The 21904-nt window shown below is 35.4% G+C and overlaps 3 protein-coding genes across 3 annotated transcripts; 1 reads left to right on the plus strand and 2 right to left on the minus strand.

Annotated features, from left to right (window-relative positions):
* Window positions 1–637: 637 nt before the first annotated feature.
* LOC115451127 (N6-adenosine-methyltransferase catalytic subunit) lies at window positions 638–12184 on the plus strand. Its single transcript, XM_037440383.1, has 13 exons — window positions 638–1173; window positions 2261–2450; window positions 2820–2950; window positions 3202–3293; window positions 3557–3683; window positions 4192–4405; window positions 4801–4889; window positions 5092–5190; window positions 6205–6349; window positions 7222–7369; window positions 8278–8389; window positions 9019–9085; window positions 10945–12184. The coding sequence occupies exons 1-13, from the start codon at window positions 996–998 to the stop codon at window positions 11069–11071; spliced, it is 1719 nt and encodes a 572-aa protein (XP_037296280.1). The 5' UTR covers window positions 638–995; the 3' UTR covers window positions 11072–12184.
* Window positions 12177–21837, minus strand: LOC115451125 (tyrosine-protein phosphatase CDC14 homolog). The gene is made up of 16 exons (XM_037440380.1): window positions 21252–21837; window positions 20944–21119; window positions 20608–20746; window positions 20145–20274; window positions 19658–19783; window positions 19404–19456; window positions 18992–19182; window positions 17927–18011; window positions 17605–17728; window positions 17297–17389; window positions 17026–17179; window positions 16584–16760; window positions 14328–14482; window positions 13353–13417; window positions 13008–13085; window positions 12177–12326 (listed from the first exon to the last, which is right to left on the minus strand). The coding sequence occupies exons 1-16, from the start codon at window positions 21626–21628 to the stop codon at window positions 12224–12226; spliced, it is 2226 nt and encodes a 741-aa protein (XP_037296277.1). The 5' UTR covers window positions 21629–21837; the 3' UTR covers window positions 12177–12223.
* On the minus strand, window positions 14764–16311 carry LOC115451126 (protein NDUFAF4 homolog). The gene has a single exon (XM_030179340.2). It carries the CDS (start codon window positions 16140–16142, stop codon window positions 15489–15491), a length of 654 nt encoding a protein of 217 aa, XP_030035200.1. The 5' UTR covers window positions 16143–16311; the 3' UTR covers window positions 14764–15488.
* Window positions 21838–21904: the final 67 nt, after the last annotated feature.

Raw genomic sequence — 21904 nt, forward strand, 5'->3', positions numbered from 1 at the left:
AGTCATCTCTTAGGTAGCTAGTGAAAGGCTGGTGGGTTAGCTAGGTAGGGGCCTATATTGTATTCTTCGACGGCGGAGATCGTGATGCATTCCTTTTATTTTATTAAGATTATATAATATACCTTTTGTCCTGTCGGCTCGAGCTGACTTCTTTCGTTTTTTTATCCTTTATATATCAATTATTTTTTAAATTTTAGCGTCTGTAGTGCCTTAGTTGTTTGTTCATTAATTTATTTGATTTGTTTTAAACGTATCATAAGTACAGCAATAACTTTGTTTACCTATATTTTATTTTATTGAACAGAAAATGCAATTATACGGACTGCAATTTTAAGTAAAAAAATATTTTCGCTGGCTATCGGTAAATTATGGTAAATTGGGCGTGAAAAGTAATGAAAACATTACTAATAAATCTTTATATTTAGATAAGAAAAGTTGTTTTATTTTATTTGTCAATATTTTAAATGGGTCAACACGTGACACTACATTTACGCCGTGTACTCACTGTAGAAAACCGATAACCGATTTTTTTGTATTAGTATGAAACCAGCCTAAGCACATCCCTAATTATTTAAAAATCGGTATATTCGGAAAAATATCGATTTTCAATACGGCTACGTCTCTAGTACTACGGCCATATTTAATTTTCAACATAACCTGCGTGCAAGTGAGAATAATAAGGGTCACAGGTTTTTCACACGGGAAAGAAAGAGAGTTCCAACTATTCATGAATTAATTGTATAACATAATATAGACATGGAACGCATGCTAGTGTGGGTTTCCTTATCGTGTTAAAATCAATGTATGAAGTTAACCGTCTCTCTAGTTTATTGGTCTCTGGTTACTGCCAAAATACGATGGCTTTTATTTTCGTCAGCTATTTATAAGTTAACAATTAACGTTATCATAAAATAAAATCTAGTAAAGTACACTTAGTTACACTCATAAAGTGACTACACATAACTTGTCGTAAACCCATGTGAAAAACATAAATAATGTCCGACGCGTGGGAAGAAATCCAAGCGGTCAAGAGTAAAAGGAAAAGCTTTCGCGAGAAGCTTGAAAAGCGGAAAAAAGAGCGGCAACACATATTAAATGCAAGTTTAAGTAGCGGAGAGAAATCTGAAGGATCTCCTGGTGGGGCACCGAGCCCAGCATCAGTAAAAAATGATGGTAAATACATAATATTTTTGTTATTTTTTTTTAGTTTTGATGTGTCAAGAATCATAACACAAAACTCAAGTCACATTTAATATGTGAGTTAATATTTAAGAGTATTTTAGATACAGATAGGGATAGTAATTGATTGAATAATTATTAGTAAGAACTAAACTTATGTATAATTTAAGCTAGGTTTGCCAACTTTGTATTTGGAAAAGTAAAGTACATTGATAAACTTAAAGATAGAAAAAAAAACATGTGGTGTCGTAATAAAGTGTAAATTAATTCTATTTTATCATTTAACATAAAAACATTTTCTATTACCTGCCTTTGGCAACTTTTAACTAATAAAATTATCAGATTTCAACATAACATATTACCAGACTTATTAAATACTTGGTGCCATATTTGTATCATTATTTACTGCTGTTTTAAACATAAATTCTTACCAACCATCCCAGAGGAATCAAATTATGCAAAATGATGTATTTTTGCATACTTTACTGTTCTCATAAAGTATAGACTATAATAACCCTAAATAACATACAATATTTTATTATAAAGTATGGTTGGCAACCTTAATTGTAGCTATGTAAACATCATTGCTTCTAATATTCAAATCCTCCAAATTGTATGAATATCAAAGCTATAACAAATATTTTATAAGTTCCTTCTATGTCTCAATAAACTGAAATTGGATCAAATTCAAAAGTAGTTTTTTTTTTTACTTTAAAATTCAGCTGTATTTCGCAGCTGTTCTCTATAAAGCTTGTCCTATAAGATGGAAGGCCTCCAGTATTCGCCATTTTTCCCGTACCTTGCCATTATTGTCCACAATGGTCCAGCAACCTTCTTAAGATTGTCAGACCACCCTCTGAGTTGCCTACCTCTTTTCCGCTATGCAGTATCTGGAGTAGCCCGCTCAGTTACCTTTTTCCTCCATTTTGGTCTTAATTCTCTTAACAGGCATCCTGCTCATTTCTATTACAGAACTTTCACATTTCTTTTAACATCTTTCCACTTTGTGAAATTTCTAAGCTCTATTGCGCTATTACATCCATCTTTATAGCCTTACTTAAATTACCATATCTTAATTTAGGACCAACACATGAGAAATCCAAGCCGATAGTACCACCTGCATCGTTAGAAGTACGGCTTCTCCAAGTGCTGTCAGACATGCAGCTGCAACTACCTGCGACGGCCAGCGCTTTACTGCCAGGCCTAGGTGACGTGGATGCGGAGATTGTTGCTAACCTGCTCCAGAAGTTTGCTACACAGAAGCTGATCATGTATGGATTCATGATTATTATATTATTAGTAAAGACTTACCCCCTTTTTCATAAACATTATTTATCTAAAGACGGAACATTGCAGCTTTGTTTATCTGACAGTCAACTAGGTTCAAGTTGTATCTCAATATTAGCCAATAACAACGACCCTGTTTCTACGCACTGCGAAGGCTGCCATACCGTCAGCACTGAGAAACAGACTTGTTATCACAGCAATGCTCCGTCCTTAGATAAATAATGTCTATGAATAAGGGACTTATTTTTTAACAACATAATAAAATAATAGGTTCCGTAAATATTTATAATACTTGTAATATTGACAAATTTTTAAATGGATTTGAATAAATTGCATTCAATATATTTCAACAGGATTAGAGAACGAACAGAGAGTACAACAGACGCAAATGTTGAAGTGGTGAGTGCTGAGTCTGTGAGACTTGCTGCAGTGCTGGCAGCACTCATGGAGGAGCAGTCTTCCAACAATAACAATAAGAGGAAAGGTAATATTGACAGATTGTATGTAAATGTAATAAAAATATCTTTGTTTGAAGCAAAGATAACTGTAGAACATATGACAAAAATAAATAATATATCTGCACAGTTCCATTAAACTAAGTAATATGTTAGTAAATAAGAAAAAATGTTTTTTTTATTTCTTTTTTTGTTTTTCAATGTGATGTTTTAATTTAAAGTAACTTGCTAATGGAATTGAATATAATAAACTTGTTTTTATAATAATTTCAATGAACAGGAGAAACACCAAAAGTCGACAGCACTAATGCAAAAGTGGCAAAAACTTCAACGGAAGAGAAAAAGGCTGCAAAAAATGACACTGATTTAATGGTAAGCATTCACTATTGATATTTCTTAATAGCAGTTAAACTTACTACAAATTTGTTTATGGTCTGATAACCAATCATAAGGTAGTCCAAGAAAAAAAATCTCAGCCAATTTATTGACTTTTGAATGTATGGAACAAATACTCTGAGAATGTTGTATGGAATATGGATATATTTATAAAATTTATAATTTCCACTCATTTCTACATTAAGATAGTCAACTACCTAATTTTTTAAATTATGAACAACTATGTTTTTTGCCAACAGTCTCTACTAGCTATGCCGTCTAGCCGAGAGAAAGCAGTAAAGCGAGTAGGGGAAGAAATCATGGACCTTTTAAGTAAACCAACGGCAAAGGAACGATCTTTGGCTGACAAATTCAAGAGTCAAGGAGGTAAGTATCAATAAAATTGTACTCCCATGCACTCTGGCATAAACATAGAATCCAAAGTAGATTTTTTTTTTTGGTTTCCCGAAGAAAGTGTCTTATTACTACCGTCTATCCTTCGTGAGGGAGGGGCGAGATACTGAGCGGTTATTAATACATTCTAAAAAGTCAAAATGAAACAGTTACGAGGCCTCCAGTGATAAAATGCTTGATGTGGTATTGCTTATAACATAATAATACTTCTTTATTGACTTATTTGGTGGCGTAGCTGTATTGTGTGCGCGGTACGACACCGCTCTGAGGTTCGATGATCGAATCACAGGTCGAGCAAAGTTGGGTATTTTTGCTCAGTGTCAGTCCAGAATTTGTGCCCAATATGGTGATAGGGTCGCCCACTATCACATCATGTCACGTGAAACATTGGTGAAAATTGGGTGCCCCGGTTGCACCTCTGTCTACTCCTTCAGGAATATAGGCGTGATGTGTTTGTGTGTATATTATAATTGTTCCGCAGGCGCGCAGGTGATGGAGTTCTGTCCGCACGGCACGCGCGCCGAGTGCGTGCGCGCCTTCAACCTGCACAAACACGATGCGCACGCGCAGGACGCACGCGCCGCCGTCTACGCCTGCAAGAAGCTGCACTTCAAGAAGATCATACAGAGTCACACCGACGAGTCCTTAGGAGACTGTTCATTCCTCAACACTTGTTTTCATATGGACAGTTGCAAGTGAGTGGATATTACTGCTAATTTTATTTCGCCTGTTTCGAGTAATAGGCTCCTCCATTTTACTCCACTGGCTAATGATGTTGATGGACCATCTATGGTTATTTCTTGATTTCTTGAGGTGAAACATGGCCTGGCCAATTTAAGATTTGTTGATATTTCTTAGTTTTTAACATACATTTCTGAATATATTTAAATAATATTTATCACACAGAACAAACTAGAAATTAAGTGTTTTAAACATGGAAATTGTGAAAGGATCTTTATTCCAGGCAAATTATCATGCCATTAAAAGTTTGCAGCATAAACTGTATTCTGGTACTTCAACTTGCTGACCTTATGTCGAAAAAGCTTGTATCTTGGTTAAAACTAAGAATGTGATTATTTTGTTTATACAGATATGTTCATTACGAAGTGGACAACACAGATCCAAACGCAAGCGCTAGCAAAATGCCAGAATCCTCACCAAAAGCCGCGGTGCAAAATGGTAAGTCTGCTATTCAAGATATTTCCAACTTCCAATAGGTTAAGGAGATGGGTAGTCCAAAATCAAGCCCTTTTCACATGTATAAAAGTTGAAGCCTCCAATACTATATTAGAAAGGGATCAAAAGGTTTTTTTAAGTAAAAAAAAGTTTGACCCAATAAGTATAAAAACAAAACAATTGCAAAATAAATTGTTATTGACAGGTTCATCGAGTGTGGTGCCCAAGCCCGATGGCGTTCTTACACTCACACCACCGCAATGGATACAGTGTGATCTCAGATATCTCGACATGACGTTTCTGGGTAAGAGTCGTATGATATCATTATTTGTTTTCCTGTCTCGGGTAGGGCAGTTTAGCCAACGATAGTAAAGCGGACACACATAAAAAAATTGCCAGATTAAGTCAAAACAAACATGTAAATAACATCACAGTATGTTAACACTTATTTAACGGCTGTGTAGATCCACTTTGCTATAAGTACAGTGGTATACAGGGTGTTTTATAACATAATATTTTTTCTAATTAAGATTCGGGGAGAAGGGGCCATATACTAATACCTAATTCAACAAATAAATACAGAAGTGCTTATAATGTACTTGTGGTCCTGAAACCCCTGCTATGGTACTTATGGTATCAAAACCTGCCACAGTGATTCACGTAAGTGTGTCGCGTTCCGGGATGAGCCTGTGTATATATACCATGCCGGCATAATTGTTACAACTGCCAATGGGTAATCATCTCTCGTCAGTCCACGTTCTATTGGACTCCACTCCACTTACCACGTACATTGGGGTCACTTTGCCGTACACATATAAAAAAATATATATCGACGGGCGACATGTTTTGCGTCACTAAGTATACACGTGTCAACTCGAGTTACTAACTCGAGTTAACTCGAGTGGGGCTTAGATCGAGTCAACTCGAGTTGAATTCTCTTTAACTCGAGTTTAAATACTTACTTTATTTATGTTACGAAGATTTAATCTTAAATACATAAAACATAAATACATGATGAATAAATAAATAAATTCCTTTTTTATTGGCGAATCATTACATTTGTAAAAATAACCCAAAACAAATCATCGAGTTACTTAACTCGAGTTCAACTCGAGTTACGTGAATTTCAACTCGAGGTAGCTCGAGTTGTGTTTATCCCGAGTTGGCACATCACTATCACTAAGTGTCATAGATATTTAAAATCAGCACTTTTTTCTATGTTTTTTTTAACCTAGTTAGAAATTAATTGTCGCTTAAGTAAATTAGCCTTTCAACCGTCGATATAAAAACAAAGTAAAGTTTGTATTATGGGTATTAGGTAAATTCGCGGTGATAATGGCGGACCCTCCCTGGGACATCCACATGGAGCTACCGTACGGCACCATGTCGGACGACGAGATGCGCTGCCTCGGCGTGCCGCAGCTGCAGGACAGCGGACTCATATTCCTCTGGGTCACCGGCAGGTATGCCACGTCGAAATTTTCCTGGCTCACGTTATCAAGTTCTTATGTTAATGTTTATTTACGTGAAAAAAAAATATTTAAAAAAATCATGAAGGTAAAAAAAATCAAAACAATACGTCATGACGGCCCCTTTTTATTTTACGAGATTATAGGACATTTTACTAAAAAAAAAAAGTTCTGTATGATGTTGCTTATGTTTATGGGCGGTCGTATTGCCCAAGACGAGTGGCATGCTCGTCTAGCCATTCTATCGCAATGCAAAAAAACAAAGCCATTATTGTATTGACCAATCACGGTCGAGATAAACGCCTCTACAATCATTAACGCTAATAGAAAACAATAAAATATATGGGAATGACGTATCTACGCGATAGACTTATCAATCGCATATGTCGTCGTATATTTTTTTTGTTTTTTCTGAGCGGTAACAATTGTAATAAGACATCTTGTCTATGGTTTGTGATAGACAATATAATTAGTTTTATTAGATATCTCTAATTAGCGTGCACTTACTTCATCAATATGTTGAATTTATCGATATTTGTTTATAAACTTACGACCGCTTACAATAAACGATGCCTATCATAACCTTCTAACCGATCCCGAGAACAAACCAATCAAAAATAATCATTAAAATCGGCTCACCCAATCAAACGTTCTGAGGTAACAAACATAAAAAACCGTTGAATTGAGATCCTCATCCTTTTTTTGAAGTCGGTTAAAATAAGCCATTTGTAAGCATGTTAAAAATAGTTTAATCTGATTGGTCCATTTTGACCATCGTTAAAAAGCGATTGGAATCGTTTATTGAAGTTGGCCGTTGCGAAGCAGTTTGACAGAGAATATTGTGTCTAGGTAAATTGAACTTTCAGAGCGATGGAGTTGGGTCGCGAATGCCTGAAGCTGTGGGGTTACGAGCGCGTGGACGAGCTGATCTGGGTGAAGACCAACCAGCTGCAGCGGATCATACGCACCGGACGCACCGGACACTGGCTCAACCACGGCAAGGAACATTGTCTGGTAGGTCTATTGTATAATACAGGCAGTCCTCGACTTACGTCGTATCGATCGAGTCACGTCGAACAATATTATGACACTATTCCTCAAGAATCCGTTTTTTTTTATTTTCGGCATAGGAGAATTCATTTGTCGCTTATTAAAGTTACACATATATACCAAAAGTGACTACTGATTTCATAAGTACATAATTATTTAAAGAACTTGCTTTTGAAAATGCAGTTTCATTTTTATTTTGAGTCCTTGTGGAACCTAGTCCTAACCCATGTTAACATATGAGAAAATATGTCCTCGACTTACGTCGTTTCGATTTACGTCGCGTATTTCGAGAACCTAACATGCCATAAGTACGAGGGCTGCCTGTAAACTAAAAAAGAATACATTTTCCCTGTTTTTGCAACATTTTTCATTAATGAGCATCATCATCGCTCCTATTGCTCATAGCGTGATGTTATATAGCGCATAGCCATAGTCGAATGGTCGGGAACTCTTTAGTAAATTGATCTTTCGAGAACGTTCCATCGTCGAACCTTCCGCATTCGAGTAGGCGCTATTATCAGCGAATTTTACTGGTCATATGTGAGAGTCCGCCTGGGTAGGTAACACCGCTATGTCTATTTCTGCCGCCAAGCAGTAGTCACTGTTGTGTTCCGGTTTAAAGGACATTGTAGCCAGTATAACTACTGGACATAATTAGACTTTACATCTCATGTCTCAGGATGGCGAGCGCAGTGGAATACCAAACAATACTTTGTAATTCAAGGTGTTGAATGGTGTTTCTACTGTTTATAAGCGGATGAATCGCTTACCATCAGGCGATCGGCAAGTTCGTCTCGTCATTAAAAGCAATAAAAAAAAAATGACCATGGGTGTAACAACATAATATAGGACTGGGTATTATATCATTACAGGTAGGTATGAAAGGAAATCCGGAGAACCTGAACCGAGGCCTGGACTGCGATGTGATCGTGGCAGAAGTTCGCGCCACCTCGCACAAGCCGGACGAGATATACGGGATTATTGGTAAGAAAAATACCGCATACCCACTTGGTTACAGGGGCAATTATGAAGATTTGTTTGTCTGTGGTTTGATGCTAAAAGGGCCAATATCAATATCCTTAAATTAGATGATGACAGGTTTATGTCTGTGGTTTGATGCTAAAAGGGCCAATATCAATATCCTTAAATTAGATGATGACAGGTTTATGTCTGTGGTTTGATGCTAAAAGAGCCAATATCAATATCCTTAAATTAGATGATGATAGGTTTATGTCTGTGGTTTGATGCTAAAAGGGCCAATATCAATAAACTTAAATCAGATGACAGATTTATGTATGTGGTTTGATGCTAAAAGGGCCAATATCAATATCCTTAAATTAGACGAAGACAGATTTATACCTGTGGTTTGATGCTAAAAGGGCCAATATCAATATCCTTAAATTATATAAAGACAAATTAGTGACCTGAGATTCGGCAAGCTTCACTGTCCTGGCTAACAAGAGTTGTAGTGGTGGGTGTGAGGGCGAGAAAGTCTATTTCCTTATTTGTATTTTGCTAGAAGTAACATCAGGCCACAAATATAGAAGCAAGAAGTTAAACTGATATGTGTCTGCATCCTACTAATCTCAGGATTTTTTTTTTATTTTTTTTAGAACGGCTTAGTCCAGGAACAAGAAAAATTGAATTATTCGGTAGACCACACAACGTTCAGCCTAACTGGTAAGTAATTTCTTTTTTATAATAAAACAATAGATAATAGAATTCAAAATATCAGTCCCTATTTTATATTATATCGATAATACATTTTGCTGGCATGCATTGAACCAGACTATTAAAATTAAGGAATTAAGATAGCTATTTCCAAATCGATCTGGAGATATTAATCAAGATCTATTCATTTCAAACGCAAAACTATCCAAAATGATATCTATATATATAAAAATCAATTGCTGTTCGTTAGTCTCGCTAAAACTCGAGAACGGCTGAACGGATTTATCTTATCTTGGTCTTGAATTATTCGTGGAGGTCTAGGGAAGATTTAAAAGGTGAGAAAAATTCGAATAATTGCCGGGAAAATCCTCAAAACAGCATTTTTCTATTTCCCATACAAACGTTTTCTAAATAAAATGGAGAGTCAATTTGTAATTTATTACCGCTGCATAAAGTTCAAATTCGCGTGCGCGTTAGAGGATCTAATATCGCGTTCTGAAACTCAACAAAAGTGAAAGTGAATCGCGAACGCGACAAAATTGCATAGTCTCAAAATACATAGTACATAAACAGTGGTCGGCTTCGAGAAACTCAATTTTAGCTAACTTCAGTTGTTAATCTGTCCGATTATTTTTTTAATAAGACTATATAGAAATCGAAAGATAAATCTTAAGTTTTGTCACAAATTAAATTATAAATCTTAAGTTAAATTTCTGAACGCAATCATAATATTTGACATTAAATTTGACAACCAACTAATATGTCAATCCATCCTGTCGCATTTCAGAGCACGGAAAAAGTATTATTACGATATTATATCTATCTTTGTGGTTACGTGCGCGAGAACTTTCTTTACTTTGGTGATCCTTTGTGATAGTGACATTCCAAGTAATGTGCTCTTTTTGTGATAGTGACACTTTACTGCTAAATGAGCGGGAAATTTTCTCACTTTGATTAATTACAATTTACGATGCCGAGGAGAAGACGACCTGACTTAGGTCGTCGTAGTCAATCAAATGTGCGAAGAGCTACCTCACGTGCTAACCGCACTGATGACCAGAGACAGACAGATCAAGAAAATAGTCGTATTGCTATGTCAGAATTGCGTTCTTTAGTGAGTGACAATGTAGGAGATAGGCTATATTTATTATTATTTATTTATTCAATAAATGCTTTTTTATTAAATACGGATTCGATTTGTTTGTTTTAAAATCATTTTATACAAAAGATTAGGTCTTTTATTTATCCATGAGGTAGTATGAAGTCTGCCGGGTCAGCTAGTGTTTGATATATTTTTAAATCAACCTTTAAATGATTCCAATCACTCTCGATCAATAGTAAATATTGACCAATCAGAATAAAGTGATAACAAGTTTACAAATATCAATGTTTTGATTGGTCTACTCTCACCATAGATCTGCACTTAGGGAAACTCCTAAATGAAGATCTATGTATATATTGCTAGCTTTTGCTCGCGACTTCGCCAGCGCGAAAGAGTTTTCCGGGATAAAGTTCCGTTATGTATTTTCCCGGGATAGAAACCCTATGACCTTTCCAGAGTCTCACGCTATCTTTATAGCTCCCTCCCTCCTTTTCGTCACCATCGCCCTTCTTTTCCCACTTCCACCCCCTCCCTTCACACATGGGTCCCCGTTGTCATTGAGCTGGTAGGTTCCAGTACCTCATTAGCAGGTGCCACCCGGTGTTGACAACGGAGAAATATAGGCCTCTATACTCCGCAAAATTCGGAAACTCAAGACTAACATAAATCCCGTAAAAAAACCTATGTCCATACCAAATCTGATCGATACCCTTTGGGTAGTTTTTGAGTTTGTCGCATTCAGAGTCAAGACAATTGCATGTTTCAGGATAACCCTGGGCAACCAAGTGGACGGAGTGAGGCTAGTGGACCCGGATCTTATAGCGGCGTTCAAGAAGCGATACCCGGACGGGAACTGCATGGCGCCGCCCCCACCCGACCCTGGCCTACCGTAGACAAGAGAATAACAAAATGAATACACCAAATAAACATATTATCTGCTGTTTTCGATAATCGATCTCAATCGCTTTTTCGATCCATCGCGAAAATTTCCAGTGAAAGTTTTTGGCATGCTTACAAATGACTTATTTGGATTGATTTATTTTCGGCATCGGATCAAAGATTAAGTTTGAGATAGTTTATTGAAAACGGCTGTTAATGACTTATAATCAGGTTTTACACGAACTATTAAAGAGCTAAAGTAAGTCATAATTGTCAAAACAAAAATATTATTTTGACGAAAATAACTGCCTGCTACTGTCAATTAAAATACGGGACGTTATTTACAACATAAAGTTAATATCTTGACTATCCAGCCAAGTTGATTGATGAATTTGGTTTATGTTCCCATGTTGGTATGCATTATATTTTTAAAAGTATTTTAAGGACAAGGCGTCAAACAAATAGTTGCAAATTCATTACTGAACTTATTGAATGCACTCAAAAATATATAAACTAATAGCTCTCAATGTCCTGCAAATGTATACATAGAAAGACAACCTACAACGATCTGAAGTTTGCCACGAATATCAAACTCAATATGTTCATATCGTCGCATGTTATCACATGAATGGGAAGAAAATGAGTTCACTGGTTCCGCTTCCTAATATCCTTAAGGGATGTGACATTCTTAACCGTATTACCGCCATTTTCAAAAAACGATCCCAATCGCTTTTTTCTATCTTAAAAATGGACCAATCAGAAAACAGTTTTTATTGACATGCTTACAAATTAGTTATTGTCATTGGTTCATTCGGAATCAGATTGAAGATTGAGATTGGGTTCGTTTATTAAAAATGGCTGTAAATGAGCAGATTGCTTGGAATTTGGCAAAAAACACGACATGACTCTGTGTCGCTTCATTAGGATTGGTTGGACACGTGACTGACGCATTGGTCTCTCGATCAACTAACATAAAAAACATCGACTTACGAGTAATTTTTGGGACATTCTAAAGTTGCTAGAGTAACTTCGAACCGGCTATACAGATTTGCGTTCTGTTACAACTATTGCCTAAATACATTAGGTATTGTAAATATGTTATGTAAATAAAACATTTTATAAATGAACAATACTTTTATTTCACAAGACAAAATTTAATAAAACAGCTAATAAAAGCTTGTGTTTTGCGTTAACCTTCTACCTTTGGGCGATAATGGACGGCTTGAGTTAAAAAACGCCTTTGGTATCGGTGGTCTTTCCCTGGGACTTCTGAAGATATAAATAGAAAATTATTTTACTATCTGCCGATTACATTAATCCCAATCGCTAATTTCGGATCGATCGCGTAAATCGACCAATCAGAATAAAGCTTGTGTGACGTGTTTATAGATGCCTTATTTTGATTGGTTTATTTTTGGCATTGATCCGAGGTTTGAATCGTTTATTGAAATCGACCTTATATAAATAGGAGTATGATATAATATACAACTCTACGTTTGATATAACAAGAATTCTTATCGTTAGAAATTTGCGAATTAATTCTCGAGTAATTCGTAAATTATCTTTAGTGACTAATAGAAATAATTTTTTAAACAACCTAAGTATTAAGGTTGGCCCAAACTTAATTAATGATTGTGCGTGTTTGTGCGGGGTTCGGTTGCTGTGCGCGTATAAATCTGCTCGCCGCAAACGATTTTATCATGAATGAAACTAGCTTTAAGACAAGGAGTATATTAAGCGAAATTAATTGAGTAATATCACGCGCCTTATACAAGCCGTGTTGTATAGAATTCGAACATTTGCAATTAGTGCACACGAGTGGTGCGCGTGCGCATATGTCATATAAAACCTTGTAATAATGAGCCAGTGATATTTGGACGCATCCTTATAGTCATTAGAGCTACCTAATTATTCCAGTTACTACTAGTGGTAGAAAATTAAAATCCGTACCCAATTTCGTGGCTGTGGCCAGTCATCTTGTTGGGAGTGATCGATATTGCAGTGTTTCTTAAGCTACTCGGCGTTGCACTGTGCAAGATAAACCAACAAATTACATTGCCTATGTCGATAAAACTGAGTTCAAAATCCCTGATGCTCTACTACTATATACCAAAATACAACTATCGAAAAATTGGCAATTATTAAAAACATTTTTGGAAATGTGTTCTATATTTTCATCAAACTATCATTATTTTCTTTGCATATTTTATCTGTATAAAGAGGGCAAGTGTTTCTACAAGATTTCTTTATCGATAGCCTCAACCCTTTTACAAACAGACATTAATTCATATTTACCTGTTCTTATCTTGGAACATGTTAGATTTATCAGGGTACAGAGTTTCGCGCAATCTTCTTTGGAACTGAAACATTTAATAGTTGTACAGAATTTTGTCGCCTTGGTTTTAGTTGCAGCCTAGTTACTAGGACCACGTAGGACTAAGTAGGACCAGCATTCGATTCTCAGGACAAACCGGATAGTAAGAGTGGGGTTAGGGGAGGAAATTTTATATAAAATAAATCAAATTTGAGATGACGCAACTGGCAAGCTAGGAAGCTAACTGGTAACTATACCGTCCTCGGATGTCGGTCTGCCCCAATGAAGTGTTAGAAAACAATCTTCTTAAGGCGATACCTCAAGGTCCATTTTCATACATTTTGTTTCGGCTTTAATCTGGGTAACTAAACAAGTATTGGCAAGTAAAGAATTTAAATTCACGTCTAGTTAGTGATTAATTCTCGCAGTAGAAAGAAAAACGTAAAATAATTAATAATCATGGATATTTCGGCCTTTAAAATTTAATATGACGAAATTTTAAAGGCAGAAATATCCATGATTATTAATTATTTTTACATTTTTCTTCAACTGCGAGAACTAATCACTAACTAGACGTGAATTTAAATTCTTTACTTGCCAATACTTGTTTAGTTACCCAGATTAAAGGTGAAACAAAATGTATGAAAAATGGACCTTAAGCTATAACCTTAAATTTAAAACATAAGTGTTAGGGACCAAAATAAAGGAGTACAAGGTAAAAAAATTTACAACGCCGCGCCTGCGCAATTTTAACACAGCTAAACTGACAGACTAAGTTTTGTCTGCGGCTCCGCCCGCGTGAAAAGTTTTCCAGGATAAAAACTAGTCTATAGCAACTCGGGATCAACGTAGCTTCCTATTCATGAAAAATATAAATCGGTTCAGTAGTTCCTGAGATTAGCGCATTCACACAAACTCTTCGACTTTAAAATATTAGTATAGATTCGGTAGTATACCTTGATGCTATTCAACATGTCTCCCTGTGTGGCGAGAGGCCGTTCGTCAGAGCGCACGCTGGGCGCTCGCTTCGGCAGCGGCGCATCACGACGAGCTCCTAATGACGCGGCACCCACTGACGCTGCGCCAATGGATCCGTCGCGCGGGGCTGCCACTAGTCACAATGGAGATAGCATTAAGGATGTCTTTAAATATGCGTGTGTGTGTTTGTAGGTGTTGTGTCAATTTATCCAAGAAAACACATGCAAGTTCAGTGCTGTTCGTCCAGCATCATCATGAAGATGGAGACCCTAAATTATAAAATCCAGAAATATATTTCATAGCTAAGCAGATATCTCCCTTTTTAGATTTTTGAGAGATATAAATATTTTTTTTTACTATTTTCTTCCTGGAATAAAAGAACCTTCATGACAACTTTAAAAATAAAATAATACATCAATAGAAAACAAAACATTCTTTATTTTTATACTACATCTAAATCACTTAAGCTTTGCAGCTTTATAAATATAATAGCACTATCAGCAGATAGCAGCGGCCGAAACCAGCCACACATTGTTCAACAGTTATAAATTAACTATACAGATATTTCATTTGAACAATGACTTGGCATAAATATTATGCCAAAATAAAATAAACCCTAAGCAACTTGCAGACTATTTGTTAAAATTTTCCCTTTAGTATGATTGTATCCCTTTTGTAATAAAATTACATGTGCCTTCTGACTGTAATTATAGTTAAGTTTTTATTATAAAAATATGCACTTTGTTAATAGGATCTGTACTAACTTGTATGAAAATAGTTTATATGAAGAACAAATTGATAATTTCATTAGATTCAGGAAATTTTGTGCAATGCTTACAAATTGAAAATTAGTAAAATGACTGCAATATCTGTTGGTATCATACATTGGAATATTCAGAGTTAACAAATAGAAACTATATTGAGTATAACTTAAATTTTTTCATAAAATAAACACCACTAATTTTAGTTTTCTATTTACTTTCCCTTTTAGGGGACCCCTGTTTCACACATCCAAAGCGATGCAACATTATTGTAAATTATCTAGATTTTTTATTGCACTTTGACATTTCCTATCATTAGAAGTCCCCACAAATAAGGGTAAAGAAAACCAAATTTGTTTACTATTAACATAGTGACTATTATTCCCCCCTTTTGCTACTATATGGATCTATATCCTTTTCAAGTTCTTTATGTTTTATTTGTTTCCTGTCGTGTTGCTCTAGCTGCTTCCTAGTATTAGCTGGTCCCGCAAACACAGCAGGACTCTTCTTAGTTTCTGGTATATAAATTTCAAATGTTTTGAAATATTTCAGTATAGTCTCCACATCCTTCTCGTCTAACTTGTATTCCGTTGCTATTTTGGCCGCAGTCACTTCTTTAGGGTTAGTTTGGTGAGCGCTAATGAACTCTATCGCGTTACGCAGCGTCGTCCGCCCGTACCGGACCTTCTCTGGTTCTTTGAAGCCGTATTCAAATTCTTCCACCATTGACCTGTCTTGGGGCAGCCCGCGCTTGCTCTCCTGCTGCGCGCGCAGCTCTCGCGTAACATCATCCTCGGGGCGGCCGTGTGATGTTACATAAACATCTTTCAGTCTCGCGTCGAGTCCAGGGTCTTTTTTGTCCAACTTTTCGTCTATATCGGGTTCCAACTCCAATGTTCGTTTCAAGTCCTCGATGTTGTGTTTGTATAGAGGCGCCGGCGTAGGCTTCTCTTTAGATATCACGCGATGAGCCCGGTTTTCAATGTTGAAACTTCGGATCGGCCTTAGAGCTTTTGTCACTAAAGCACCCATCTTAGGTGGCGTTAGCACGAATTGTTCGAGTTATGTGAGTTATTTATCGTACGAAAACATTGTTTTTAACGAATTATGCGGTTGCATCACATTATTCACAGTAAAATCTAGGTTATAATTTTAACAAGTAACTATTGACAAGCGCATGTCATTGTCAGCTGACAGTTCCATTTGTGAATTTATTTATGTTGCCAGCATTTATGAAGACAATAACTTTTGACGAAGAAAACCAAAAAGGTGAAAAATCTATATAAAACACTTTATTTAAAGATGAGCATTTCAATTTAAGCTTTTTTAGTCTGATTACTGATATTATTGTTATGTAATATTATGTGCAAAGTATATAAGTTAATATTAGTAAAAAAAATCTATTGCTATTGGTTTTCAGTCCTCTAAATTCTACAGAACTAGTTATAACGTGCAGAAAACAAATCAACATACGTTTGAGCCTCGACAAAGCTTCTCTTATCGCGCATTTAGAAGCATCTTTCACGAGGAACTTCTCAGCCGTGGTCGGAGTATTTGTGGCTCGCGTCTGCTCAATAGACCCGCGAACTGGTGAAGGGCTGGGACTGCGTCCTAGGCGCCGCCGCTGTTGGTTCATTGGAGCCCTGGCAGCTAAAATTGATATATTATCATCAATTAATACTTAAATGAACAAATCTTGTATAAAACTTATAGACGCAATTAAAGCTTGACAATATAATTGTGAACGATTTGTTAACTATTCTTTATTTATTTATTTATTTAAGGAACTCCAACGAAGGATACACGGCATTTTTACAATTAGCAATGCAACGTACCTCTTCAATTATAAGAGACCACAGCATGCAAATTTATATAAAATTTATCCAATAAAACTTTAGGAAAGTGTAAGGTTTACCATTATAGGCGGTTGAATTTATTCGCGACGTATCAGCAGGATTGTAAGTTATTTGATTTGGAATATGAATTGTGTGCTGCGGTACAACTCTCAGAGATGCGTTCAGCTGCCTCTCTCGCTCGCTACTGAACACACTGCTGCGCATCAAGAAGTCCTGCAATAAAAAGTGATATGAGACTAAAAAGGTAGGATATCAGTCCAATATTGGCCATAAATGAGGTTGACAGTGCAATGTTATATTGCAGAAATATACTAAATAACAATAACTTACCCTGGCATCGTTGACATTTTTCATGACTGGCGCTTGGCTTGTTCGGAATGTTGGGGCGTGATGATATTGTCCATAATTGTTCATGTTTAAATCCTGGAAAAAAAGGAACAGTTTATTCCATATCTAAACATACTTTAAAAATACTTTATACTTTATATTGAAGCTTAAGTTTTTATATAGTATCTCTCTTAAATTGTAATGCTATGGCTTTCACAAAGGGCTCACCTAGTACTATTCCTAAGATTACTTTTAGATCATAATAAGTTGTAATACCAAGTTATTTTAATGAATAGTTTATTTAAACTTACTTTCGAGGTAGTCTTTGTTGGCTTAGATCTTCCAGTAGAAGTGCGAGACTTGGGCCTTGCGAGTCTTGGGTCGCCTGCCGCGCTGCTACGCCGCGATAGGTTATCGCTAGTTTCATTTTGGTCTCTATTGACACAATGATAAATTAGAAATTATTTAAATTTTACTAAGTTTTAAACAGTCATTCGGACCAGACTTATGGATTAGAGATTTCATACGTATCTTATATCTATAACGATACAAATTAAGCTTCATTCTCTTCCGTCAAACGAAAAATATTTAATTGATCATGAACTCAATTCTACTAAATGTAACCATATTTACCCTTTGTTTGTAATTTTTTGCGCGCTATACCTCGACGACCTCACGTGCCAGTCGCTCGGCACCTTGTTGGGCGCCTTACTAGGAGCTGCCTCAACAATAAGTAATTAGTATATCATTAATTTGCTGCTACTTATGAATATTAATTATAGAAGGTATTTTCTGAATCACAACAAATATATATAGTATATTTGTGCAAGGCAGCTGAACTTAACTCCGCAGTAAATATTTCATATACAAAGAGTATCACCAAGTCAGATTCAAAATTTGATATAGATGTAGCTGGCAAAGTATAGAATTATTTAGTATATTATACTGATCTGTAATTTTATTTAGCGCTGACTACTGTACTATTTACCGTAAAGTAATTAGAACTATATACAAACCATATCTAAGAAGCTGCATAATCTACTCGCATTACAGTTGCTAGGAGCAAACTTTGCGCAACGCACTGCCAATATCCAGAGAACATCATTACAAATCCCGATACAAGGCTTGCAGCATAAATACTTTCTCCACGTAGATTCCTCCTTTTCTTCAGTCATATAATCAACTATTTCGTCATCTTCAAAAATCGAATTGCTCTTTATAATGCAACCTTTCACTTGAGTCATCGGTGTAGCAGGCTTGACGGTCAAATCACATGCGGTGAGAAATATCTCTTCATCTTCAAAATCTTTTTCTACACGGAAGACATATTTCTAGTTAGGTGCAACATTAGATTATTGTTTTCTTTCGTAATTTAAAATAACACTGTATTTTCGTTGTGGTGTTACAATCATCTGTAGTGGTCAGTGCGTTGCGCAATTTCTGCAACAAAAACTAACGGAAGCAGTGTTACTTTAAATACAAAAGAACCGTTATCGAATACAAAACGTTATTTAAATTATTATTTTTTAAATGAGTAGTAATTCATCATTATAGTTATTTTAATAAATCTTTTATATTGGAATAACTAGTCTAAAGCTAGGTAAAACGTAATTATTGGCATAGTAGTACACTTATTTATAAATGGTTTGCAACGAATAATAGTGTTGTTTAAATACCATTAGCCATAAGTATAACTACCTTCTCTGATTTTAGACGCTTGAGGTCTTATAATAGGCGTCATTTCCGGTTTATTCGTCCTTTGCATCGGCGGCGGGGGCGAAGGTGACTTGTGAAAGACGATTGGACGTTGCTTTAAAGTTTTTTCAGCAATGGAATAAATTCCAAATTCATGAATTGGCATTTTCTCCGTGTCTTGGAATAATCTTTTCCTGTTTCAAGTAATATTCATGTATATTTGTGTAATTGGTAACACTTAAAAAAAGCTATTTGTTCTTAATAATAGATGGCACTGTGCAAAAACATTAAAGTTTGCCAAACATTTGGAATGTTACCAACACAAAAACAAGAAAAAGACTGAGTTGTGACTTAAAATAATAATAAAGTTGAGTGCATAATATCTACAATATTAATAAAATCATCACCTGTTTACCTATAAAGATTCCCTTGTTTGATTAACCACGGCTCTAACTGCTCCAACCATCCCTGCAATAAATAACTAATTTTAATGAATTCTACAAATAAGATTTCTACCAAGAACTTCTTCGTAATAACGTACTAGCTATATTTTGGAGAACGAAGATTAATATTGCCATATCAACTATTGCCAATATTATTTATTTTTATTTAAAAAAGAACAATAATGATATTGTATAATTAATAAAATAATGCCATATTATCGCTCACTTGCTGGTGGCCTATGACAGAGCCAGGTCTGCATATCCTCATCCAGCTGATGGCTTCGTGTGAAGTCATGCGATAGTGCTTCATCAGGAAACATCCGATTAGCGAGCCAGTGCGACCTAAACCTGCCTGAACGAGAGCCTCATTAATTTAAAGCGCGTTTAATTTAAAAAAAGATAACTAATGTTGCGAGATTTCCTATGGAATGAATACAAACTATGTGTAAAATAGTAAATATCGTGTTATTATTGTGATTAAAAATATATAGTTTGAGGACTGTGTAGTATTGTGACTTAGGAATGTTGTGCTATTAATTCCTAAATTAATTTGAAGTCTTGTTTACTTTTAGCAAATGTACTATTCTTTATGTTCAGTAATGACCATTGTCCATAAACATTTAAATTATGTATACTATTTAGTCCAAATATTACAGATATTAATAATAATACTAAATTTTGGGATTTCAAATGCTATAGGATAGATTCGTAACCTTGCAATGCACTGCGATGGCGCCGTCAGCGTCTTCGCTGATTTGGAGGAATTTGAACAAAATATGCCGCGGTGGACACGATCCGTCCGGGAAGAATAAATCGTAGTGAATTATGCCCACATTGCTAAAACTGAAAATGATAAAGAAAAAGATATGAAGAATATTCAAACGAATTTCAAGCCTACATTTCAATTATATAATTTATCAAAACTTTTTCCTAGCAGAACAGCTAGATAAAACAGTACACTAGATAAACAAGTTGCAGCATTTAACGAGATTACTATGGTTATTATTTACTATACATTTTTTATATGCAACGCTACTGCTTATTCAATCGGTTAAATATATTAAATATTAGCCGCGTTAATAATATTATGTTTGGTACATTACTACCATCTCAAAAGTCACTATGAAAAATCTAAATTCCTAAAAACATGGAAATCTGAAACTTTATTAGACTTACACATTGCCATCGTATAGCCTTTTATTCAGCCGTATCACTATCTTGACGTTATTTTCTAAGAAATAATCGATATACATCTCTGGCGGATGGTACAGTGAAACGCTGTAGTCAACGGGTCCAATGAAAGCTAGGAATTTGCCTGCAACCATTAGATTTATGAGAAAATCAAGTTACAATTAAATTACATAACTTCGAATGGTATTTTCAATGCTAATGTTTTATTTCCAGCCCCGTGTCGATGTAAGATTTATGTTTCAGCTCAGTATTAGACAAAATTAAGTCCGAAATGTAGAAAAGGGGGTATTCAATGTACTATTTAGATAATAGCTCAACTACCTGGTACAATCCAATTTAAATCACCACCCTGAATTTTATCCAATCTATCGTATTCTTCGTAATTATAATCTTGCAAATTAAAGAAGCCCAGATCGTGAGCTTTCTTTATTCCTTGAAGACAATCTAACAGAGATATCGTATACGCGGAGTCACCTTGCGTTGCGTCTTGGAATGGTCTACAACAAAATGAAAATAAATAATTATGAGAATTATAATTCGAAAAGGTAAGTACTTAACAACAAAATTCTAGAATAATTGATAAAAATTGTATTCAAGATTGTAGGTAGTCACTAAAGTTAAAGTCTCACCTGTAAGTTTGCCCGTGGACTAAAAGGGGTTTCAGAGCGTCTTTTGGAGATAAACTCAAACACAAAACTCCGTAACATCCTATTAGGTACGCCGCGTTCGCCTTTTTCTTTGGATCGATGGATGTGTAATGAACAATAGTTTGCTTATTCAAATATAGTTTCAGTTTCTCATTCAATATTTTACAATACTTGTAGACGCATCCTAAGTTCAATGGTCCAAAATCTGAATAGTAATTTTCGTATACTAGTTCGTTATCTATACAAAAATAATGCGTATCGATCGTGTCTTTGAGGACCTTTCCTTGTCTCACGGTAGCAAAATATAGAACATTCTTTATGTACTCAGTCGTAAATAATATGTCAGGACTACGAGTCATAATTAAAATAAAACATAATATAAGATACTATACATTTCTATTGTTATAATTGTAGTAAACGCTAAAATTAAAAAACGTTATATAAATAATAGAACTAAGCACTAATTTATCACAAACATAATATTTTTGTATAAATTCCACAAAAATAAAATGATTTATCAAATGACGTTGTCGAACTACTCTTTTGTTTTAAATTATCCGCCATCCTGTCTAATTTAGCAATAAAGTTGCCAGCATTAAACTTGTTTTATAAGCTATTAGCAGGATTAATTGATA

The sequence above is a fragment of the Manduca sexta genome, chromosome 4 (genome assembly GCF_014839805.1).
Source record: "Manduca sexta isolate Smith_Timp_Sample1 chromosome 4, JHU_Msex_v1.0, whole genome shotgun sequence".
NCBI classification, from domain to species: Eukaryota; Metazoa; Arthropoda; class Insecta; order Lepidoptera; family Sphingidae; genus Manduca; species Manduca sexta.